Genomic DNA, 19,923 nt, shown 5'->3' with positions numbered 1-19,923 from the left:
ATAATAAAAGGAGGATGCAAAACATCCAGTTACAGCAGAAATTTAAAAATAAAATGCAGACCATGACATTAAAAACTGGGATTGTGAGAGGGAATCAAAATGATAATGTGTATGTAGGCATGTAGTATATCATTATGTTTTTATTCCAAAAGCAGCCCTGAGCAGTAAAATACTGAAAAAAGTACGAATGCTGTGAACTCACTGAAGCCTTAGTCTACGTAAGAGCTCATTAACAACTAGGTGCTCTCTCAGAGACTTCAGGCAGCAGAGAAATGCAGTTTTTGGTAGTACATTTTACAACAGAGAGTTTTAACTATAAATCTTGCAGCACTTGGCAGGGCAGTCTGAACTGGCATCACTGTTCCCCCATCCAAGCAGGGAAGTTGCAGAATAGTTGTACGCTGAGCTCTAGAGTGTCACATCGGCAGTGGTGCCAGCCCCAGGACAGTACATGGCTTAGGAGTACAACTCGGGGAAGCTGGGTTCTGATCAACGACACCCACCTTCTTCAAGATGCTAGCTACGGTAGAGAAAAAAATATTCATAGTAATATGGATGACCCCAGCCAAAGCCAACACTAGAAAGATATGCCATCTAAGTCACTGGAGTATCTGGGCTACCTGTATGCAATCAAATGCAGAAATTTGTTCCCTCTGGAAGAGTAATCATAGTCAGCAACACCATGGTGAAGCAGAGTACAAGGCACAGTGTTGCTGAAAATAGCTGCTGCAACGTCACATTCATATGACACAGATGGTGGGCACAGTGAGCATTCCTTGGGTTTGTCTTTCATCCTGAGAGCAGGGAATTGTGAGATTGCCCATGAAAAAGTGACTGTGTTCAAGTACATCAGCTTGTGGCCACACCATATCTACCCAAGTACAGCTCCATTATGTGTTTGTAACTTTCCTAAGTTTTAGTCACTAGTGCTAAACTTTTCCATGCTTTACCCTCTGTTTCAAACAAATTTTCTGATTTTTTTTTATTAAAGCAGATATAACCACCACCAACAAAAATGCTGCTGTTTCCAAGAAAGTGGTTAAGGAAAACAGGCAATTTTACCAATGTTAGCCAGATCTTAACCAAAGTTTCCTTTCTCCTTTCTTTTCTTTCTTTTTTTTTCTTTTCTTTTTTTTTCTTTTTTTTTTTTTTTTTGATAAGATAAAGCATAAACAGAATTTAGCATGGGATATGTAGAGGTCAGATACTCTTCGATTTCCTCAAGAAAACACATCTCATGTTTAGCCGAGATACACAGCTTGGAAAACTGCATTTTGCACATGTTCAGTTAACTTCCATAACACTGAACGTACAAGGCAGATCTGCAGAAGCAAAACTATGGTAGCTGTTGCCTCCTCAGTCTATTAGAAGACTGAAGCCAAAATGAAGAGAAGTGCTGTTCTCAGGACCGCAGGGAAGACCACAGGGAAGACCACTTCCCTTGGTTCCTGCTTAGTTTGCTTTTAGCATGACAACAGAAGAAGGCTTTAAAACCAGTCTCGAATGACTACTCATACTCACAGATGTCAGTAAACCACAGTTTGGCAAACTTCATTCATAGTCCTTATGATTGAGAAGGTCTATACTTTGGACGAAGACAAGTCATTCTGCTCCTATTTTAGAGAGAAGAGCAGAGTTTGTAGCTAAACCACGGGGATACAATTCTTTTCCCTGATTGACCAAAGCGGGGTCCCTGCCAGCCCATGCACACACATATCTGTCTTTTGGACACCAGATTACAGATATATATGTCATCACTGACGTGGGGTCAGGATATGTATAAAGCATCATCCTGAAGCTAGACAGCTGCGACACTGACAGGTTAAGATGGCTTTGGGAGTACTGAGCACCGAATTCAGGTGAGTGGTTGTAGACACCTTGTTCCACAGAGCACAGTGAACACCTGTAGGGCTCAGAACCTTGGAGCACCTAAAATGCCAAGTAAATTCCCAGGGATACAGGAAATACCAGCATATTAAAGAAACAACAATTCAAGAGAAACTCAGGCTGGAAGACCACATTTGAATAAGCTCGTCCAGTGGCTTGCCATTTATCACACAGGCAGTCATGTGAAGTATCTGTCTCTTGAGCATTGTTTGAATCTCTTGCAACAGCAGACACCAGCTCTTCACAGCATACGGGCTGAACCACAGGGTGGATGTGACCTAGGCTCCATTCTGGCAAGGATTCCCTTACACTGTCTTCATCCCATGCCAGAGGAGCTGGCTTTCACAGGATTTGGCACTGTAAAATGTCTGATGTAGCAACTCTATCAGCAGGAGGTTAATCAAAAAAATGCAGTTACCAAACACATGGTTTATGGATTTGCTTAATTACAGACGGAGTTCAATCAAGAAGGATATGCCTAAAATCAGACCTTCCAAGCAGTCAGAACATGGGGCAGTCCATCTCTGCTTGGGCCATGCAGCTGTGCTTCATTCCTAACAGAAGGTACAGGGCTGAAGAGTCCACTGGACTCCTGTTCTTAGAGAGATGTGAAGTTTTAACACGTAGTGTGCTAAGAACTGTGCAGAAGTCTCAGAAGCAAGTGAACAAGACAAATGTCTCTAAAGATGCAGTAAGATGTGAGCATCGTGGATTTCAGCTGCTGAGAGGCGGAACAGACAAGCAAGATCTAGCATGCTTCCTCTAGCCCTCTATACCCCTCCTAGGGTTCTTCCTTTTCCTTCCTTTTAATGAAAGGTAAGAAGTGCTTCTCTGTGTTTCCACTTTCCTGCTGCTGCTGACATTCCATCTGATTATTTTAAGGTAAGATTATGTACTTTTATTTAATCAGGTAAAAGCTTTTTTGTATAGCTTGTTCTTGTAATATTGGGGGCTTAGGGATTTTCTAATACTGCAATCGATTGCTTAACAATGGGAGCTGGGCAATTTCCTTAGTACAAGTACATGACTGCTAGAAGCTATCAGAAACTCAGACAAAGAAAAGTCCTAATTATTAATTTGGCCAGGTTTTAGGTCTGTTACTGAACCAGTGTTCCCCTATTTGAGGCAATAGTCATGCGTTGTTTTGAGGGTATGTAGGCAGGCAGCTCTGTATATAACTGAAACTGCCTGTTGCTTGTAGAAACTGCTTCTTGCTTGGGAAATGGATGCATTAGGAAGAGTGCATTGGGAAGAGTGTTGCAAGCATACTGAAGGAGATGATCCTGCCCCTCTACTCAGCCCTGCTGAGGCCACATCTCAAATACTGTGTCCAGTTCTGGGCTCCCCAGGACAAGAGAGATATGGAGCTACTGGAAAGAGTCCAGCGTAGGGCTACAAAGATGATCAAGGGGCTGGAACACCTGCCCTAGGAGGAATGGCTGCGAGAGCTGGGCCTGTTTAGCCTGGGGAAGAGAAGACTGAGAGGGGATCTTATCAATGTCTACGAGTACCTGAAGGGAGGGTGTCAAGGAGATTGGGCTAAACTCTTTTCAGTTGTCCCATGCAACAGGACAAGAGGCAATGGGCAAAAAACTGAACCACACAAAGTTCTGCCTGAATGTGAGGATGAATTTCTTCACTGTGAGAGTGACAGAGCACTGGAACAGGCTGTGCAGAGAGTTGTGCAGTCTCCTTCTCTGGAGATATTCAAAGCCCGCCCGGATGCAGCCCTGTCTACATGACCCTGCTTGAGCGGGGGGGGGGGGTTGACTAGATGATCTCCAGAAGTCCCTTCCAACCTTGCCGATTCTGTGATTCTGTGAAATCAGGCACTAAGATTTCCTGAATAGATTCTGGGAAAATGTATGAGAGGTAATCAACGTTTTAAGAGCAGCTCCCCTCAAAGAAGCAACCCTCCCTGCACTGTTTCTTTCTGCAACTTGCTTTCCAAAGACAATCAGATCAGATCTGGTTTTGAGCACCTCCACTCGATATAGCGATGCTTGTTCAAAGAGCAGACTGTGGACCTCACGCTCACTTGCAGACCTCACGCCTGCAGACAACATGTGCAGGTATGGGCTTCTGCATGCTCTGGAGAGCAGGATCTGGCTGTGGTGGAGGACACATGCTGCCCATATGGTTGTTCATTCTGCCCTTGAGGATAATCTGGGAGCCAGCATTCTCCAAAAGTGGAGGTTCGGTTGGCACAGACGGAGCTCCCAGATAAGGGGAATTTCATGCAGCGTGCACAGTCCTTTAACACCATCTCTCTATGGCCTCTCATTTCGTAGCTGCTAGAAGTTTTCGGAGCAGATCCTGAAGCTGTTCCCATTTAAATCAATGGCTGAATTGAGCAGGATCAGACCCAGAAATGGAGAAAAGAGCAGGGACATAATTTGAAGAATATTTTAACAGACTAATGCACTTTTTGTACAAGGGCATTCAGCATTCTTTTAAAGCACAATAGTGCAAAACCTGAAAATAGTATGTCCTTCTGAAAATAAGCCAGATTTTTTACAAGCAGCTACAGACTGGAGAACTAAATGAGGCAATTTCCTACACCCAGGCATGGGGAAGGAAGAGGTGGTGACACACACAACATAAGGCCTGAATATTTGCAGCCAGTTTTATCTTGTTTCCAAATACCCTTACGCACTATCATTTGTACTGTAATTATAAAAGCTTTGCAACAATCATTACAATGCTTCAATTAATTTATGAAGAGCCTAAAATCTCTAACTATTCTTATATAGAAATCAGTCATTTTCAATGATTTCATTTTGTAGACAAAACCAACAAAGCAGCCCAGGCTGGAATTAGCACAGTTTGCATGAATTTTGTTTTACACAGGGATCCACAAGCCACTGGCTGGCATATTGATTCTGTCATGGGTTAGTGCTCACATTTTGTACATAATGTACCACTGAAGTTCTTAAATAAAAATACAGTAAAATGACCAGCACCTTGCATTCAATGTGTAATAGCTTCCAAAAAAAAGTTGTTACTATTAGCATACTAAGCTTGGATTTCATTAATCTGGATAATATATTCTATTTAATTAGTCTTGTCTACAAAGCATCTATGCATGAGTTTGAAATTGCCTGGCTAGCAGAAACTTACACTGGTGAAATTTTATTTTGCAGGCTGTCCTGTTCTACAATGAAAATCTAGCAAGGTTAAAAAAAAACACAGTCAGACTCCTGAGTGCACCTCAGTCACGCAGCAAGACAAGCTGGAACGTACCAGCAGATCTAGCTCAAACTCTTCTGCACTGATGACTGAGATACTACAGGGTTGTCCACCTGAGGCTGGGGCTGTGCAATCATTAGTCCTGCACCTGGGCCCTGCTCAGATCCAGGTTGACCAGCCAACCATACCAATTTTATGAAGAGCAAGCAGAGACCTACAACAATACTTCTGTCAAAGTATTCCCACTACATGATGGGTGCTCACTCACTACACTAGCTGTGGGACAACAGGTGACACCTTACACAACACCAAGTCAGAGTGGTAAGGGCAAACTGGAGCAACAAGCTTTATGCCAGATAAGATACTAAATAAACCTGTCAATCTGTTTTTAATAAACTGTAGTTGGCAGAGGAGGTTTACCCCCAGCCAATATGGCATGTGAGCAAAGGGCTTTTAATCTTGTATTAAAAATCCTAACAACCTATTTGTGGTACACTTTAAACAGTCCCAGTCTGCAATTAGCTTCAAGTATGAAGTAAGCCAAGTACATGGTAATCTTACAGGTGAAAATAAAGAATGAGTATATTATATTATCAGCCCAACCATCAGAGTATGACACACTAAGTAGCTTATTTTGTAGATGGGGCTACCACTTCTGTTTGCCTCAGTGGAACTTCCTGTCAATTCAAAGTAAATCATATAACACAAAATAATACCCAGTCTATTGGAGCCAATAACCTGGCCTTCCCATGATGAGGTGTTTTTTCCCCTGAAGGTTTCATGTGGATTTGCTGCAGGTATACATATTTTCTTGTGCAGCTTTCATTTTGCAAGCCCTATATACTACTGATAAGAGAGAACTAAAGCTTTAAAATTCAGATCAAAATAAAAATAGCAATTCCACTACTTTCAACAAATTTTCCTTAAAAGAACACTATAATGTACGGAAGTAATGACCCAAGATTTTAAAACACAGAGATTGGACCATTTCTTCAGAATGGCTTAGGATTGGTATTGTTTTTATAAAGAAGTTTTTTAAAGTATGTGTCATATGGATCAACTTCCTCATTCTTCTTCATAGTCTAGTAGTTTTAATGATTAAAATACTTCAGGTACTTTCCATTCCATAGTTTTATTTTTACTTCACCATTGCAGAACTAAGAAAACAATTAACTTTTTTTTTTCTGATTTTTTTTTACCCCTGGGTAATTTTACTAGCACATTCAAAAAACATATGAAGGAAAAGAAATGCTTTTCTGTGTTTGATGAAGAATAACCTCATGGCTTTGATGGAAATGTAGACAGTGAAAATGACTGGAAGGAGAAATAAGCAGCACTATGGCAGGATTGACTTATTCAAGTCAACAATAATTGAGGAATCAGTTTTCCAGCATGACAATCTTGAAAGAAAACACAAACACGAGGGAAGATCATTCATAATATTATACATAATTCATTTTCTTGAACTTTTCAACACCTCTATAATACATACACCTTGTGCCCCCCTACTAGACTTCCAGTTTTATGTTTAATATGGTATTATGAAAATGTTTGCCATTCGGTGATCTATTACATGAGGCATTCCACTCAACTCAGCAATGAGATTCTCACTTTGCACTGGTTATCAGTGGGATTTCTACCGAACTCCTCTAAGCTGTGGAACTATCTCACAGTGCCTCATGCAACCCAATTACACAGGGCACTCTGTTCTCCCTAATATATTGAGTCAAACAGATAGAGCACATCCTCTCCATCTTGCAAGATCATCACTAGAGAGATAAATTAGAAAAAAAATAAAGGGTAGAGGTAGGTAATGAAAATATATTTTGTAACTGTTTTAGTAACTTACATGGGTTTCTGCCATGGATTTTACCTAGCCATATACATGTCTTCCTCGGTGCCTGCTCCAAAGACCACTGAACCTGTCAGATTGTACTTTTTGGATGACAATGATCTTTGCATTAGATCCTTCCACAAGAGAGCAATCGTACCACCACATTCTCCACAAAGAAAAACATAACTCTTCTCAAATGTCAATAATGGAATGTAATAATAAGGTAATCATTTCAATCATAAATCTTTTCTCTTTAGCCATTCTAAATTTTTCTAGAGCTATTAGGACCACATGACCACTATGGCTGTATATTTATTGTATCTATTCCAATGGAGACAGACACACTAGAACAGACTCAAACCATCAGATACATTTCACAGCCAAGCAGTGGTGTAAATCACTAATGCACCCCCAGATCCACAACTGTAACCCTTACTTCTGCCTGGCTTCAAGCTGCCTGTGCCAGATGCTGTCAGCCTCGATGCCCATTGACTTCAGCAGGCAGCAGGGTATGCCTTGCAAGAGTGAGCGCTGCATGTTAAATTCCTCTCTGCTTTTTTACCATTGTTCAAAAATAAAAAAAAAAGGGGGGGGAGGGGAGAATTGCACTAGGACTCAGTACCTTCTACATCATGATTTTTAGATGCCCTTTGGCATCTAAGTTTTGGTCTTGCCTTGGAATAGAACCAAGCAAGCTTACCCCAGCAAGCCTCCTGATGTTTGTTTGTTTAGTTCATTAAAGATGACCTTTAGGGAAACATCTGGGTGCATGGAAACTGGTCTGAAGGTTGCAGCTATCTAGCTTTTGCCCATCTGAAACTGTATTCATTTGAGAGTACCAGCATGGCAGTCCCCATACAGGGAACATTTCCTATGGGCAGCATTTAAGAAAGAAACCAAAGGCTGCAAAACTGCTCATTAAAAAGATTCCATCTTAATTATGTTATATGAATAAATAAATATAGCATGACTCTGAGCAAGATGTTAGCTTTATAATGCAGTTTTTCATCACCAACCACAGAATAATACCAATATCACCAGAAGGTTGATCCATTGAACAGCTTTGATCAAGCCAATGAGAAATCATTTCAGAGAAGTGACATTATAATTTTGAATTCTACCATGGAAGAACATATCTCTAGTTCTCTGAGCACAAGCAGGTAACTCCAGAGAGGAAAGGACTCCAACCAGCGTGGATCAGTATGCCTGCCATTGCTAATGCAGTCCAAGCTGCACTGTGGTCAGGCCAACAGCAAGGGAGAGTCATGAAATCCTATACAATGACAAGTCTGAGTACAATCATGCTAAATAAACCCATGGGTCATTTATTTCTCAAAGACTTTCAAAAACTAAACCATGACACTGCTCTCTCTTACAATCACTAGCAGAACAACACTAGGGCTTTTGTTTTATATAATGTATGTACACAAATGATCCAAAACACTGCGCTCTAACTCTACTGGTACTTTTTTATACTCCTACATTCCCTGGCAAAATTTAGAAGCCTAGACCCAAACTCTGGGCACTTATCTGTGTGCTGTAATTCCAAAAGCCAAGAACACAGTAAAATTCTTATAGCTTTGTTGTTGTTATTAAAAGGCGATTTTCCCTATACTTTCGCTACTCCACAAGTAACTGTTAATACCACTGATGACTCCTCTAAAGATCTCTTTCTCTTTCTTCAAACTAAATAGAAACAAACTGAAAAGGGGCAATCAGAAAAGGACTTCTTTCAGGAGCAAGACCTGATAAGATAAATGGAAAGGATGTCAGAGATAGATACCTGAAGTAGTAGTACTCTTCATCTGTCATGTACGCATTGCTTGGATCTAAGAAAGCAGCAACTAGTCATGTACTGAAGAGCTGGGATTTCCATCAGATCCAGTGTAGGGCATGTGACCTGCACTTACAAATACAAAAGGTGGCTGGATTCCTCTGCTGATTCAAACTCCTCCAAAGCACAGGCTTCACTGTTGACATAAATGGGGACTCTTTCCCAACTGGGGCCCTCACTTGCAGAACACTGGCCTTAAACACTTCAACATTCTCCAAAACAAGAGTCTGAAAAGCAGCTGTGGGAATATCATGCCTGTTTACTACATTTATCATATCTCAGTGATCTCATATCTAATGGATGCAGTTCAAAAACAGAAATATTTTCCCTCCTAAATGTGCCTATTTTTGCTACTATAACAAATAGTATCAATTATAGATAAGCTTCTATGTCTCTGTCTTCCCATCTACAAGTAAAGAAAACACTGATTTGCTCTTCCAAAGGGTATTTCATGTAGACTAATGGGTACATCTCACCTAACCCCCCCCATATCTATGCCACAATTTCTTAAATTATTATTACATTATTGTACTAATGTAAGATATAAGATGACTAACATTAAGGAATCTGAATAATGGTACATTTTTCTCTGCAATTTTTCAGTCTTTTCAGCACTTTGAACAGTATGCTTTTTAGATTCAGTTCCACTGTGTGCTTAAACAGTCAGTGTGTTGATTTCCTGTTGCTCATGTGGGTATTTCTCATAGCAACAGGAGAGAACAATGTTTTCAGAACTGGAAAAAGTGAGAGTAAAGCCAAAACACTGGTGGGGCAATCCAGGGGCAGATGCCCTGTTTGCAATTATACTCCCCACTTAATGTGACTTGTGATTTCAAGCTGATTGTCTCTAACCAGTACCAGTATGAGAATATTTAGCAATTGTCAGATTAAAAAGAGTTTACTGTTCTTACCCTGCTGTAATACATCACAGTCAGTTATTAAAAATGGGATTTTAGAAAAGCTGTAATAATCTGCCTGCATTACATGGAGCTCTGTGAGGGCAGACAGCCTGTACAAGAAAATCTCTGCTGGCCATTAACAGTGTCTCCTGTCAGCTTGCACAGGTCCCACATCTGCAGTAGTGTAGGTCGGGGCAAGGCTCCAGCCAGATGATGGCAGTCCATCAGCAGCCCCAGAGACTTGACAGCGCTGTTTGTGATGTGGAGCTCATTACTTGGGGGCCTCGCTTCACTTCCTCTGAGTGCTGGCTGGCTCCGGTGCCGTGGCACCCTCTGCTGCATTTATGAATGGACTTGACGGAACTCGGCGATTAGCCTCCAGTGTAACTGCATCACCCCATTGTTACTACACACGCACAGCACTCACTGGGGAACAAAACACTGAATGAACCCGAGCAGCTGCCAACTCAGGCAAAGACAACTTAGGAAACTATCTCATTCTTCCTTTCTTTGGAGGCTATTTTGTCTGTTGTTTCCTTGCATACAAAATGTGGTCTATAACAAATAAGGCAGGATAAGATACAGCAAGTCCTGTTACTTGGTTCCAAAACCACAGACCCTAAACACTACAAAGGAGAGAATAAATGGTGTATGTGCTTTAGAGACAATGTTCAAATGCTATCCATTTGAGATTTCCATGATTTTATACTACAGCTCAATAAAAAAAAAATGAATTCTTGAATGTGATTGTTCCGATCTTCATTTCTGTGCAGAAATTTTCAAGTGTCGTTATGGGGACTTTTCAGACCCTGGAAAAAAATCCCCAGAACTAACATATGTAGTACATTTAAATTAAGACATTTTAAATATTATTTATTATGGATCCAATTTTTGAAACAGCCTGACTCTGTATTTTCAAGCACTTAAAGCCACCTGTTTTGACATGACTTTAAGAAAAGCTTGATTCCTTTTTTCTCTTTACTTCAGGCTCTTAAATATGCTTTGGATTTTTGAAACCACTCAGAACACACCAATTCCAATTTGTGAACAAACTTATAGAAGGGACTTGTACCCATGTACTATACTACATGCTGGTTCTGCCTGAAAATCCTTTCCTTAATGATGATGCTGGTGAAACACTTGTTGGACATATAACCCTCTTTAGCACAAAGAGTGAATGTGGCCAGCCCTTCTGGTTGCTATCATCCCACAAAGTTTACAACAAAAATAACTAAAACATGCTTAATTTGGGATCTAACCTTGTCAACTTTTATCAAGGATTATGAAAACTGAATGTATTTTTAATATCTGAGAGCAATTTTTGACTCATTGAAAGATTTAGGTTGGAGGGGACTTCCAGAAGTAATTTAGTTCAACCCTGTGCTCAAAGTTTCAAAATGTAATTGTGTGTCTAATTCTCATCAACTTTAACCTATAAAATTCTTCTCCAAGGTGCTTTGGCACCTCACCTACATACCACCGCAGTAGTCTCTCGAGCTCTTCAGATTCCTTAATATACTTCTTCTCCCCATGGAGAGCTGGGACACAAGAAAACTTAAGGGCAGGCTCAGGAGCAGATTCAGGGAGATGTAAACAATGACCACATCAGAGTATGCATGATCCATGTGTGATGTATGATGATGCTTCCAGGAACAGCCAGAGAGGCAGTTTTCAGACGCATGAACAGCAAGTGGACACACTGAGATAACAGTTGCTCTTCTAACGGCTGGAGGTGAAGAGAGAGATTTGCCCAACGCAGACCTATGACAAAGCAGAGCACTGGTCACAAGTCCTCAGAGGGCCAGGCATGCGCCTTAGCCACTGAGCTACTCTCGTATCTTTTAGCTGTAGGCAGCAGAGGCAGGGATGCTTGTGGTCTCCTCCAAAGCATCTGGTCACACTGCAGACAGGATACTGCGCTTGCTGGAATGCTGCTCTGGGATGCTATGAAAATTCCTGACTTCCTGAGTTGTTTATTTTTCCATTGAAATGATCCACCAAGAGATGCAGAGAGAACTCAGTTCACTTCCTGTGAGTAGGGTTTTTTTAAACTCTTTGACCATCAATCTCTCCTTTCCTCTTCAAGAAATAACAAAGGAAATGTTCCCACCCTCTTGCAGCAAAACAGAGCAGAACCATCCTACAGTACTGCATGAGGCTAGACTGGACCAGCTCTCATTGACTCTTTTCAGTAATAACCAGAATAGGCAATTCAGATATACCATATAGAGCTACTTTCACCACCTATAATGCTGTTGGGCTTCTTAGTTTCTCCAAGGTAGCAGAAGGAGTAATGAAACTGAGCTTTGCATGGCCCCATTGTCGCCTTCTCTTCAGACTGCAACTCAACCTCTACCAAATGGTCCAGAGCAGCTATTTATCAGAAATAACTGTTATCACTAAAATGATATCAGCATGGTGCCTTGTAATATCTCCTCTGAAGTCTAGAGCACTGCTTTGGATTCATACAAGGATAACTGATGTTTATTAGTCCTTACATTTTTGAAAGAAACACTCATGTATTGATTGTTTGTTTACCTAACAGCACGATTTTAAATTAAATACTGTTTATTAATAACATATTTTTCATTTTAATTTTTAACAAAACATCCATTAAAAACATAACAGCATTGCATGCCAAGTGCCATTCTCAGTTACACCAGCGTAAATGTAAAATAACTCCATTGATTTCAGCCTCTCAGTTTATGCTGCCCAAGTATGGCTATTTCCTAGTAAATAGCACCCTGAAATTATCATTACCGAATAGCAAAAATTTAGAAAACCTCATTGCAGATGAGCTGCATCAGGATTTTATTATCATTCTCTATTTTCATATGCCTGTACCTTTGAAGCTGAAACTTTGCAGCTTCACCTCAGACAGTGAATTTTTTTCAAAGCCAATGAAAAAATCCTATCAGCTGTTTCTCTGTTAGGCCATAGGGAAAAAAGAAAAAACTACTCCCTGATGGGGTTTTAAGATACCTCTTTGCTCCTGAGTAACTCAAAAGCAGTTTCAAAGACTGGAAGCATCCAGGCTGGCTAATCCAGGAAATGTCCTTGCATTCCTCAGGCTTCCTGAGCTGAAAAGTAGCAAAACTGAGCTGGGAGGTTGGCTACATCAAAGCAGGACCCATGAGAAACCCTGCTACCACAGCAGAGCAGCAACCCTGCTGGGCTCTGCCTCTGGGAGCAGCCAACAGGAAGGGCTCTCCCCTCGCTCCCTGCATGCTTCTGTAGCAGATGAGGAGGTAGGAATGAGAAGGCAAAACCCTTTTCCTTGAGAAATGTAACTCTCTTCTCCACGATGTGATGGTACTGAAACCCAAGATCCTTCCTCTTCCCTAACCTCCCATTTAAAAACAAAATCCTTCACACAGTGAAGATGAATTAATTGTTTCACTGCAGGAACAGCTTTCAGGCATCAGAAATTGGGAAGTGAGAGAGCTGAAGTTGTTCATTCAATTTTAATTAAAGTCCCATGGTAAAATATATTACAGTAGTCTTTACTCTTCATTAACATAGGCTTGAGCTAACTCTTACCCAATCTAGCCAGTGTATTTTTTCTAGTAATACATTTTATAGATGGGGCTGATTATTATTAAGACTACCTATTATTAAGACTGATGGATCTTTCTGTAAGACCCTGGTTTCAGTTGTTTATTTTTCTCAAACTTTAACATGTGGGATGAACTCTTCCAGTCCTGGGCACTGATTCCACACAAAAGACAGAAGGAAAATATCTGCCAAAACATTTCTGCCATTTCCAACTCTCTGGCTAATGAAAAATACACTATTTTGACCAAGTGAAAAATTCTGGTGACCTTTGGTTGAGCAGGGAATTCAAATTTCGCAGAAGATAAACTTTCTGTTAAGGCCATCTCCGCCACTCCAATGAAAATCCTCGAAATTTGGCCACATGGAAATGTACTGAAAATTTTTTATACATCTATGTTCTCCATAGACTTAAAATTTTAGCAACTAAGTTGTACAGAAGCTCCATTTGTACTGAATTTGGCGCTGAAGGAGATTCTGCCAGCTGTCGGCACTACTATGATCTGAGACCAGGAGCAAAGAGAAGAGAGACTGTCTCTAGCCAGTGCAGACAGACTCTTGGAGAAGATGTGACTACTAAATGTTAGATTTCTTTGTTGTTTGGGAATTTTTTTTTTTTTTTTTTTTTTCCCCAAAGGCACATAATCTCATTCAAATTTGGAAAGACTTTCACCTAGGTGGCAAAGAATACATTTCAGACATAAAAAAACCTATCTGCTAAATTTCAAAGAAAAGGCATGAAGAGTTTTTCAACGAGAAGAACCACATCCTTATTGTTCTAACTACTTAGGAACTACTGCACTGTTCAGGCAGGTGTTTTTTTTTCAGATTGAAACAATCAAGATAAGACAGAAAAATGCAACACAAGACAGTGTGTCAAAACTGTAAGATGCTGCAGCAAGACCTTACACAAGGAAATGTTAGGATTCCTAAGAAAGCTTTGAATACCTGCTATAATGAAGAACATGAGCTTAAAATGTAAAGCCATGACTGTTGAAGAAAGAGAACCCAGGAAAACTTCCAAGACAGCAAAAAAGTCATATATTCCCATGGTCTTGTGTAATATGCTTGTAACATGCTCTGAAAGTAAATTAACATGGGCTCTAAAAGATCACGGAGAAAGAAAATACCACCAGAAAGAGACCCTGCTGTGTCTTTTCTTGCACTCCTAGAAGCCTTCACAGACCACCCCAATACATAAACTGGGCATAGAAGAGTCAGCTTCCACATCAGCTAGGATCTGGACTCACACAGGGATTTGCAGGTGGAATAGCAAGGCATCAAACAGAAACCAGTCAGAAGCACTTGAAAAGGCGCAGGAAGAAAAACTACAGGTTTCACCTCCCTGCTGGAAGCCATTTCACAAGTAAGCAGCTACATTTTAGGCTAGCTGGAGTCTCTGAATGTTACCCAAAGGAGCCCTGTTCAGAGTGAATTGCAACTATCCAGTCTAAAGGTGACTGAGGAACAGACTACTGTGGCAAGGGCTGTATCAGATGAGAGCTCTCAAAACCTCTTTGCTGACAAAAATGATGGGTGAGGGAAGAAAATACTTCTCCTTGTTACTTGGGAATGCAGGAACAGCTAAGTATCTTGCAAGACTTTAATGATGCAACCTTTGTGGCCCTCGAGTATCACCAGCTGCTTGCTGTCACTGCAACCCAAACCTCCTACTCATGCTGAGAAAGAGTGAGCAATGAGAAGATCTTGGAGTCTGCACCAAGGAACTCCTACAGGAGATGAAGAACTATCTTGCATCACTCCTTGGCTTCTCCAGACAGAGGCCAGTTACTCAGTCATGAGTCAAAATTTGTCAAATACATCCAGTCTATCAGCAAGGGCTACAGTGGTGTCTCCTTCTGACAAATACTGAATACTGTAGAAATAGGATGAGAAGTTTATCCAGAGTTCACCATTCTGGAGGACATGGTCTAGTGATGGAAAAAATGAAGCTTTAAAACTCTCTGACTCAGGCACTGCAGGGACAAAGTGATGAACTCTGCTGAAGTACCTGGTCCGGATTTGGGTTTTGGTGGTACCCAAGTACCACTTGCTTCTGCCTTCAGGAAAGGTACATCCAAAGGATTGCCCAGGAATTTTTAAAAGCAGTGACGTACTCTCTTTGGCTACACAGCAACAGAAGCAGGCATTAACCTTGAGAAAGCTCCCCCTAAACTTTTCAATTAATTTCTTCTCCTTCACTCTGCATGCCTCCAAACTCCAAAACTGGAGGGAAAAAAAATAAAGAAAAAAAAAAAAGAAAACCCTACAACTATGACTCTCAACTCCAAAACTAAAAAAAGTCATTTCTCTCTACTTCTTTAAATTAGATCCCTTTGAGGATGAGTTTTCAAACACTGGGGCATGTACAGTTTTGTGAGTGCATGTCACCAAAAACAAGCAGGAAAAGAAGCAGCAGCCAAGTAGGAACAATTTAACCTGGAGTTGCTGTACAACAAACAAAAGCATGGTTGTGGGACATCCACCTTCCAGACACTCCTTGGAATTAATACTGCTTATAGTTACACAAGAAGCTCTTAATGGTTGATACCAACAGCTTTCCTTATTCTGTGAATATTCACAGACTTTGCTGAAGGACACCTGTGCTAACATGATTTTAGGTTCCCCCCAAACCCTTGACTTCCTCTATTCAGTCTTCTGAAGACCCTCACATCCACCCACTTGATGCCTAGGACATTCCCTGACAATTTAGTTAACCATATCAATGAAGTAAACTTAATGGATCCCATTTACTCAGTCTCTATGGAACAACTGTCCAAATGAGCGTTGTGCACTACTTGCATCAGGACATGCACACTGAATTTGTATTTGGAATTTTTCTTTTGCATGATCCTGCACTTATTGCTATGGATCACCTCTCAGCCTCAGACACAAAATTTTAAGAAAATCATTGGAGTAAAATTTTTAAATTTTTAGAAAATTTCATTTCCACTGAAAGGAGTGTATGTATGCTCAGTCTGAATGAAAGGGGGAAAAAAGTTAAAATTCTTCACTTTTTGTGAAGCTAGACTTTTTTTTAACCAAAATCTAACATTTGTTAGGAAAAAAAGCCAACTTTCTCTTGACAATGTTATCACAGATCTCATAATTGCAGAGTATTTACTCTGCAAAGTAAAAGTAATTAAAATAATTTATAGTTAACACAATACACTGGAACTTTTACTTTTATGATAAAAGAGCATTATCTTATTTGCAGTCTGCATTTCAGAAATTCTCACTCATTTTCTTCCCTTTTGAGTGAATTTTAGCATGGCAAAACATATCAGCTTCACAAGAGATGAAAATCCTGTTCATCCATAGACTAAACAATTTTGATCTGCAGTAGAGTAAGCTCTCTCCACAGTGCCCCATCGACACTGCAGCCCAGATGTTGAGGACCATCTCCAGGGGAAACAAGGCACATCACTCTGCTCCTTTCAATCCTCCGGACTTTCTGCTCCAACTGCCAGCCAGAGTTGCCAGGGGCTGTTTTTATTGATGTGCCTGCTATATGCTGACTCCAGGCCACCAAACTCACTTCTCAGCCACCTTTAACTACTGTTGGATTCACCTCAGCTATTTACAACAGGTCTCCGCATGAAGTGAACTTGGTGGAGTTACAGTCTTTTTCCCTGTGTATCATGTCCTGCACAAAAACTAGACAGCCTGGGTTACACCTGCCTCACAGACTGCCAGTGCCTGAAGATTAGCTCATTACTGACTTCCTTTAAATCCAAGATTTTTAGAAGATACCTCCGTGAGGGTCAAAACAGCAGTTTCTCTGAAGGTTGCAAACACAGGAGTGCTGTTCTGGTTTACATCGTAGTTGATCTCATGCCACACAGGAGGGCTGACTGCATGTTCATGTCACCACACAGCAGGATGCCACAGGCAGCTCCCCACTCTGCAACTGGCCTGACCACCAGCAGGTAGAGCTGGGCCCACCATTCAGCCAGGTAGAGCCAGAGCAGGCAGGAGAGCTCCCTCCATCTGCCCTCCGTAAAGCCACCACGCAAAACGTGAATCAAAACTAATTCACAAGAGGCCATGAAGTTTTGAATGTGCAAAGCTTTGCCACGACAGTGCTGCCCCTGCAAGTGCGCCCTGCTCAAGGAGCTCCCCATACCTTGGCTTGACTGGACTTTTGGGACCAGGTCAAATTTGATGACTTAGTTTTTCCAGCACTCTCAGAAGTAAAACAAAAGGAGCAGTACAGAACACTCACCACATCTGTGTTTGTGATCTTCGCCAGGAGCTCTGTTAGTCTGTCACCGAAGAGTGAGCTTTCTCCATCATCGAGCTGAAGGCCACAGATGGCTGCTCCCACACTTCCAGTTGCTATCATTGATGGTGGGTACATGGCAAAGTTAAAATCTGCAAGAACAGATCTAGCAATTAGTCTAAGCACAAGCCAGAAAAGCTGCAAACATCAGAGGCGATCAACATAAAAACCACATCCAAGAATAAAAAATTGGGAAAGCAGAAGAAAGGAAAAAGTGCCACTTTTTTTTTGCTCTGACTGAGCTCATTAGTCACACTACTCATCACCAGTAGTCAAAGGAGATGTAATAGAACTGCAAATTAAAATGGAAATGCAGTTTGTTCTTTTATTCTCACTGATGCATAAAGAACACCTGGACAAATTTTAAAAGTTTTTCTTAGTTTAGAGAAAAGGACAGAGAAGGTAAGGGAGGCTTTCTGTAGGTTACGTCAGAAATTTGGGTCTTGCTCACATTAGAGCTCTATGTATAACCAGAAACTAACTGAAGTAAGGTATCACAACGGATTAAACTGAGATTTTTAATCAAGTCAGTTTTTACAGACTTAATTAACTCAAGCTCTTAAAAAACTGTCTGGAAAAAAGATCTTAACTAAGATTTCATCTTTACCATTCTATGTTTAACATCTTTGCAATTAGGAAGTCAGAACACTTACAGCCCATAGCTAAATAAATGCAGAAAAAAACAGAAAAGACCATATTTGTCATTACTACCATTTTTTAATAAACAAGTTGAAATGCATTTCCAAACTTCTTCTCAGGCATCTGTGGAGATTGAGAGAGAAAAAGGATAAAACTGAATGTTGTTGTGACCCTTATAAGGCTTGTTCATGGGTTTTTGATACTGCTGGTTTATCTATCTTTTTTTCTCAAGAGATTTTCTTGGTATCTTCCTAATATGAAACTTATTTGTAAATCCTTTAGTTCCACTAAGGACCGCTTCATAACCACTTGTTTATGAAGTCCAATATGAAAAAAATGAAATGGTTCCAGGACTCACATAGATTTTTCTTTTTAAAAAAAAAAAAAACGTAAATGTTTGTGTGCATTTGTGTCTGTCTAGAGTCTTCTCTCACTCTATGGAATGAGTAAAAAATGTTTATAACATTGAAAAATGTTCAAAACCATTTATATAAGAGACATAGTGTCTGAAAAATCTGCTCTCATCTACACAGAGTATATAATGAATAATTCCACTCATTTCTTTAGATTATGAAAGGGCAAAATTAAAGAAGAATACAGCACAATAGAGGCGTTTCTCCTCTCATACAAACCACACTTATTGAGGCCTAGCTCCTCACCTGGAACCAATTCCTGTAGGCCTGTCACAGCAGTGAGTATCACTTGGGTGCATGTGGGCACCCAACAGAGCTCCCCGGAGACCAACTGTCGTTCTACCACAATGTTCCTGGCTGGTGCCACGGGACAGGAGCATGTGAGGCAGCTGAGACACAACAACTGCTGAACTATGTATGGGCATACAAGGCCAAGGCTGTCTACCTCACAAGTGTAAGCCCTGTGTAACAGCAGCGGTGTGAACTTGGTTACATTTGACCAGTGTGGCCCAAATTTGAAGTGTGACTCCAGCCTTCAATATTTGAAGATACCAAACTGTGTTCTAATTATGCAGGTAAACTATGGGCACCATGGATTTGCCATAATTTACCACTCCTTGTCTCAAGTTTTGAGGAAGATGTAGCAGAAAAACACTGCAAACCTTCTCAAACTCTGACAGAGTTTGGAGAGCCCATATGGAAGCTAAGATGCAGTGGGCTAGAGTGAAGCTGTAGCCCCTTTTATCCACCCTCTTGTGCCAGCAACAGAGAGAAATGAAGCCATTCTGGGGACGAGATGGACCAACCCTTCACGAGCGCCACCAAACATGCTGCAGATCCACATGCAGAGCTGCTCGAAATGGCTAATGAGAAGGCCCTAAGCAAAACAGAGTTTGTACACCTCCTGCCCAATGTTTAGCACTACCTGGACACAACAGGCTGAGTAAGGGGGATCTTTCCAGCCTCCTCTCTCAACCTCCTTGCCCTCAAGGGGCAGACATCAGGCCCTGCACATTATTTGAATGCTGGCTGTCTCGTGGTTTATTTTATATCTCTGTGTTATGTACTTCCAGAAACCATCTTCCTAGGAAGCTGAATAAAGAGCCACAGTACCCCTGCCAACTAGCACTGCTGTAGGTCTGCTTCCATGTGGGGTCACATGAGAACATTTCTATGCCCAATAACCTTGTTAGTTCCCTTAATGTCATTCATAATGCAAATGAGACAGCTAGCAAATGGCCAGAGGCCCGGGGTGACTAAAGCTCAGCATCCAGAAAGTCTTACATTGCTGCTAGCTCTAAACTAACTTCCCTCCATAACAAGCACCATAAACTTGGCTATCAAAGCTACACATGCCCAGCTTTTGTTGTACAACAGGCAGTGATTTGTATCAC

The 19,923-nt window shown here is 41.0% G+C and overlaps 1 protein-coding gene across 2 annotated transcripts in view; it reads right to left on the bottom strand.

Moving 5' to 3' along the window:
• CCND2 (cyclin D2) overlaps window positions 1–19,923 on the bottom strand; it is a 41,134-nt gene that overhangs the window by 7,003 nt on the left and 14,208 nt on the right. The window contains exons 4-5 of one of the 2 annotated variants that reach the window (XM_062593196.1): window positions 17,421–17,569; window positions 11,091–11,404 (exon numbers count right to left, since the gene is read on the bottom strand). In XM_062593196.1, coding sequence (XP_062449180.1) covers window positions 11,363–11,404; window positions 17,421–17,569 — 191 coding nt within the window. In that variant the 3' untranslated portion in view covers window positions 11,091–11,362. Of the gene's footprint in view, window positions 1–11,090; window positions 11,405–17,420; window positions 17,570–19,923 lie in introns of those variants that run through there. The other variant, XM_062593188.1, reaches the window with a different exon arrangement.

This window comes from Rhea pennata, chromosome 1 (genome assembly GCF_028389875.1).
Source record: "Rhea pennata isolate bPtePen1 chromosome 1, bPtePen1.pri, whole genome shotgun sequence".
Classification (NCBI taxonomy): domain Eukaryota; kingdom Metazoa; phylum Chordata; class Aves; order Rheiformes; family Rheidae; genus Rhea; species Rhea pennata.
This window is presented reverse-complemented; position numbering and strand designations above follow the sequence as displayed.